The sequence below is a fragment of the Dysidea avara genome, chromosome 11 (genome assembly GCF_963678975.1).
Source record: "Dysidea avara chromosome 11, odDysAvar1.4, whole genome shotgun sequence".
In the NCBI taxonomy this organism is placed as follows: Eukaryota; Metazoa; Porifera; class Demospongiae; order Dictyoceratida; family Dysideidae; genus Dysidea; species Dysidea avara.
In genome coordinates, this window is record NC_089282.1 from 2,562,391 (window position 1) to 2,568,390 (window position 6,000).

The 6,000-nt window shown below is 37.1% G+C and overlaps 1 protein-coding gene across 1 annotated transcript; it reads left to right on the forward strand.

The window, feature by feature from the left end:
• Nucleotides 1-4,090: 4,090 nt before the first annotated feature.
• On the forward strand, nt 4,091-6,000 carry LOC136238013 (endosomal/lysosomal proton channel TMEM175-like). The gene has a single exon (XM_066028321.1). It carries the CDS (start codon nt 4,198-4,200, stop codon nt 5,788-5,790), a length of 1,593 nt encoding a protein of 530 aa, XP_065884393.1. The 5' UTR covers nt 4,091-4,197; the 3' UTR covers nt 5,791-6,000.

The following is a 6,000-nucleotide window of genomic DNA, read 5'->3' on the forward strand; positions in this document are numbered from 1 at the left end:
TTGTGAAGTATATAACTGCTGCTGATATGAGCACAATTATTTTGAGTTACTCTAATAAAGAAGTCACCCATTTTTAAATTTATTTTTGTTACAGCGCACAACAATCCTTCAAAGAATAATTTTAAGCTTTGACATGTTTAGAGTATTGTTAGCAGTACTGTATGGACTAATGAATTCATTACAACTATGAATCTTGTTCAAGATAGTGGTGACACAGTCCAGACTACATAACACTTATAACCATATAAATATAATTTGCACTTGTAAGGATTTCATTAGTTAGATAAGCTACTGGTTGATCAATAAAGCTGTCTGCACACATCACTTAGCTCTCAGTACAACTATTTGTGATTTATGATAAAACTCTCTAATAGAGCAGTCTTTCATTTTCCAAGTATCAAATAGTTGGTAATGCCAGATGCCACAACAGGGTTCTAGTGACGCAGAGTCCTTCAGTTTACCCTGGACGGACAGTGTGTGTGGTCAAATGTATGAATGTTTATGATCATCAGCTGCAGCTTATTTCTTTGTCTGCAAGAAAAGAGTGACACTGACAATGGCAAGCCATTGGAAGATGGAGTATGTAGTCAGCAGCCTGTGTTTGCAAATAAGTATCTAAGTGCATAGGCAGATCTGTGCATGGGGGGACTAAGCCAGAAACAGATGTATTCACACTGTATTCAGAAGCACAGAAAGCTGATGAGCAAATAAAAGACAACAGTTATAAATGTACTTTGAGGTTTCAACAACTGTCTTTCGTTAGTGTTCAGCCATTCTTCATGAAATGAAACCATATCGAAGTAATAATTTTCTGTATTGACACCTTCTGTATATAGTTCAGTTTTTGTGCTAAGATCAAGATACTCTAATAGAGTGCAGTCACAATTCTAATGCCATCAATTGATAATAATACATTAGTACACTCTACCATCCAACAGGTTTTATATAGATAGGCTTACCAATTCATATATTCTTTACAAAGCATATGCACTTTTTTACCCAAATAACTATCATTAATATTCCCAAATTCAAATCTAGCTAGGAGGTCTAACCGTCTAAGTTTAAAAATTTTCTCAGAAAACATCCAACTAGAGTCTTAAAAAGTGTATGTGTATGCCCTTCATTCATCTAGCTCTACCAAATATGCAAATGAATATAACTAGTTTCCTGCCACCCACCCGCATGCCACTTTGCCTACCACATTGGTAATTATTATTGTAATTAAAATTTAAAACTATTTAGAATTATAAATAATTTTTAGTTCGTGTTAAAGATTGAGATACTCTAATAGAGCAGTCAGCAACTCTAATATAACACTCAATTATCTTACCACAACAATCAAAACCATTATTTATTTGCTGGGAAAAATTTCACTAGTTTCAAACTCCTAAAAAGTTACTAAATTTCTTGAAAAGTGCTTTGCTGTTGCCTGTGACACATGAAAATCCACAGCCCTTTAAAACATCTAGCCTGTTGCTTGAAACAAGTTGGCTGGTGGACAGTGCATTGTCATTTTGAAGGCTCATCAAAATGATGAAAATTTAGTTACTAATAATAATAACTGCCAACCCTCACTATCTGATTGCTCTCAAGATGACGGGAAACAAGGAATCTTTTTTATATTACCTAATCACGGAAGACACTTATATACAGGACAAGAGGCTCAATTTTGCCGGCCTGTCTCAAGATACTTGTGGCCTGGATAGTATAGGATAGCACTTCTTAGAAGGCTCAACCATTTCTTTAGCAGATGTCAAGTAGTTAAATTTTCCCAATTTCTATTTTGGTACTAAATAGCCCCTTATAGAGACAGCATCTACCAACAAGTGGAGAGATACAATGTAACGCATATAATTGTGGTTGAGCCAGAGCTTGTACTCACTTTGTATAGGACAGATAATAGTTGGGACACATTATATTTTCATACTGATTAGCACAGATTTAGCTGGTGGCACTTAAAGAAACTGCAAGAGACTTCCTAAAATCTTGGTGTGGCACCCTCAGTAACTGATCTAGTAATGATACTGAATATTCCCTGTTCACTGTGGTGACTTAATACAGCAATACCAGTATGTAGAGGTATGCAACTTTTTAACAGTGTCAGTATGAATGCCGCAAATGTTTTAACCAGTACATATCCAATCTCATTGGTCCTAACAGTAATGCTGTCACCAAACGTTTATGGTCGTATATACCAAGAAGCTAGATCACACAGGAGTTAGTACACTGAAACATCTCAGGGATCTGCCTATACTGACTCACAGGAAAAGGCAGATTTGCTTTAAGTGGTGAAACCTTACCTAGTATCCCACAGATTGTAGTGCATTCAGATGGCACAGCCCAGCTATTATCTAATATCAAAGTGAGTAAAGCATCTGGACCTGGTAGCCTTCAAGCATGTTTTCGACAAGTGGTTGCATATGAGATTGCTTCAATCCTTACTGTGATCTTTCAAACATCATTAGACCAAGGTGTTTTGCCAAGCATTTGGAAAACAGCAGCAGTTGTCCCAATTTTTTTAAAAGGGGCAGATCTGATCCAGGCAATTATTGGCCAGTATCCTTAACTTGCAGATCCGATCAAGGCAATTATAGGCCAGTACCCTTAACTTGTATTTGCTGTAAAATCTTAGAACACATTGTATATTCCAGCATTATCAAACATTTGCAGTACCACAAAGTCTTTTGTGATGGGAAACATGGATTCTGACAGAAACAAAGTTGTGAATCACAACTGATCACCACCATTAATGATTTTGCTAAGTGCCTTTAAGAGAAGGGTCATGTGATGTCCCCTTGTTAGACTTCCTTAAGGCCTTTGACAAGGTACCTCATTCACGTCTTTTCCAAACACTTCACCACTATGGAATTCATGGAGCACTACTACTTTGGCTTAAATCTTTCCTAACCAAAAGAGCCATCTAACCCAGGGAGTTCCTCAAGGCACCCAACTGCTCTTCTTATTGTATATAAATAATTTACCTTCACGAGTACGCCCTAAAGTAAAGTTGTACACTAATGATGTATTACTCTATTCCTACGTAAAGAAACTGACTGTCATGCATTACAAGAAGACCTAGATGCCGTCTCATGCAATGGGCACACATTTGGCAGATGGAGTTTAACCCCAACAAAAATAATTATTTTTGAGAATTACCATTAAGAAGAACCTCATTGTCTTCAATTACTGCATTGAAGCTGTACGAATCTATTGTTCAAGTTGCTCACACGAAATATCTTGGTGTAACAATTTCAAACAACCTTTCATGGAATGAACATGTCCAGAGGATTACCAACAAGGCCAAACAGGTAAACAACTTTTTTTGTTATCATAACCAACACGAATGTCCTATACTCACATTAAATGTAATTGTTACAAGATTATATGGTTCGTCCAATCACTGAATATATATGCTGTGTCTGTTGAGGACCCCCACACCTTGTTGAATATAAACTCAATCCAGAGAACTGCTGCTAGATTTTGCTTTAATGAGTTTTCAAGATATTCAAGTGTTACTAACATGTTTTCTTCTCTTAATCTACCATTGTTACAGGCAAGAAGAACTCAAACTAAACCGATCAAAATAATTAATGGATATTTGATGTGCTCACAGATGATCTTACCCTAGTGTAAGGAGTGGCTATTATCACCAACCAAAGACTCTGATTGATGCGTATACATTTTCCTTTTTCCTATCAGGTATTGGACATTTCTCGATGTTAATGACAATCCGATTTTCCCTTATAATTATAGGTAGTATGTGTAGTCTGTAGTTGTACGTAGTTGTAGCTAGATAATGTATGTATCATGTTGCTGTTGGTTTCTTAATCATTTAAAAGATTTTTACCTAACTACAGGAAAAAATTTTTTCCCTTCAACCATCAAAAATTATGGAACCAACTACCTGCTGATGTAATTAATTCCTCTACTGCTAATGAATTTTGTAATAATCACACCTGTGCGCTATAATCGTTTGATTGCTGCACAGTAATAAATATAATAACAGTCTCTAACTACAAGTTTTTAATATCGTACGGGCGCGCGCATATACTAGTTTTAAAAGTGCGATCATTCGATAAATTTACGCAAACCAATCTGATAGGCGAAGATTTTTTCACGGCAACTTGTAATTGGGTGTTGGTTCGTGGGAGACTTAAACAATGAAGAGAGAAAAGTTAACTTGAACGGAGCAGCGAAATGGAGTCTTCTTCAGACGAAAGGCAGGAAGAACCTAGTGCGACATGGGAAATGGAGATTTTCAACCAGTCCGAGTCGCAGTCCGAGTCGCAGTCTGATGTGACGCGTACACGCCGTCCTTCAAGTGAACACCATCGCCGGCACGAGTTTCTGGGTGTCCGTTTGGAATCATACACTGATGCAGTATTTGCAATAGTGGGGACAATCTTAATTGCCTACTTGAACCAAATTGTCTTACCAAGACTTCAAGATCCTAGCAACAGTCTTCAACATCATTGTTTTGAAAATGCCAATTTCTTTTCCGTATATCACTTCACGTTCCTGCACATTAGTGTAATTTGGTTGAACCATTCACGAGTGTTCTCAATGATTGAGCGAGTGAATGATGTGTTGATCTGGATGAACATGGCACTTTTGTACTTTATGTCCTTTATGCCTTTGACATTTGGTTTGTTGGGGGAATTCAATGACACATATGAAGGATTAGTGTTCCCGTCAATCACAATTATTCTCATAAATACATTAATGGCTGTAATAGTGTGGTATGTTTACAGAAAGAAGAGATTTCTACCGAGTAATATGTCTGACGTTCATGCCAAGTATTTTGAGAAGGCTATGTATTTCAAATTATTGATTTTTCCAGTAGTTGCTGCCCTAGCTATTTTGGTAGGCTACTTCAGCCTTCTTCCAGGTCGGTTATTGTTTTACAGCAGTGTGTTTGTAGTGTTTATACCAAAGGTGGTTGCCAATTGCATCTGGTGGTGGCGTAAAACTGAGATAACTGCAGAAGTTGTGCAGGTACTGAGAGTAACAGTGTCGAAGGATAGGATAGAATTTTTTGCTGATGGTGTATATTCAATTATAGCTACGTTGGTTATCCTGGAAATCACAATAATTGGGATACCATCTCGAGTTGAAGTGAATCAAAATTTTAATGGTAGTTTACTGAGAGCCCTTGATAACAACAGGGTGGACTACATCACCTACTTTACAACGTTCTTGATAATCAGCTTATTGTGGTTTGTCCATCACTCGTTATTTAATTTTATCAAGCAACTCAATTCTTTGATGTTCCTAGTACACCAGTGTTCTCTTTCGTTTGTTGGAGTGGTGCCATCTCTCGTCGAATTGTTTGCAGTTTTCTTTAGACCTGGTACTAGTGAAGCTGACAAAGCTACTGCCATTCAGGTGGCAGCAACTGGCGTAGGAATTGTCGGCCTGTTACAATTTCTACTGCTTGCTCTGATGAATTTTGCTGATGATGAATGTGTAGATCAAACTCTGTTTCATTCCGAATCATCTCTACACCTTCTATTGAAAGTCACAATCATTCCAGTAAACTGTGTGATTGCCTACTGGAGCTCGATGGGTTCGGAGAGTGTTCGACAGTATGCATTCATAGTTCTCTACATTACTGGACCACTGGCGTTTGTTGTCATCAACATTGTGATAAAAAGTACGACACTACATGCCTTATGTAAGCACTGCTGGAAGAAGAAGAGTGCATGTTTCAAGCCATTCCAACAAGATAAGCCAGCACAATCTGAGAATCCTTATCCGAAGGTTATTCATAATATGTCTTTCTTATATTAGATCACCTCTGACCTTCTATGGACTTATATTTATTCTTTATATATTTTGTAAAATATTGTAATTATCCAAGCAGTTCATGTAATGCATGCAATTCTAATGGGGTATTGTTTCTTGTTGACATAAACAATCATGATTTGTTTAGTAAATGTTTGCAAACAAGCTGTAATCTTTGCATTGATTTTCATTTCGATGTGTATAATTGTTTCTGTA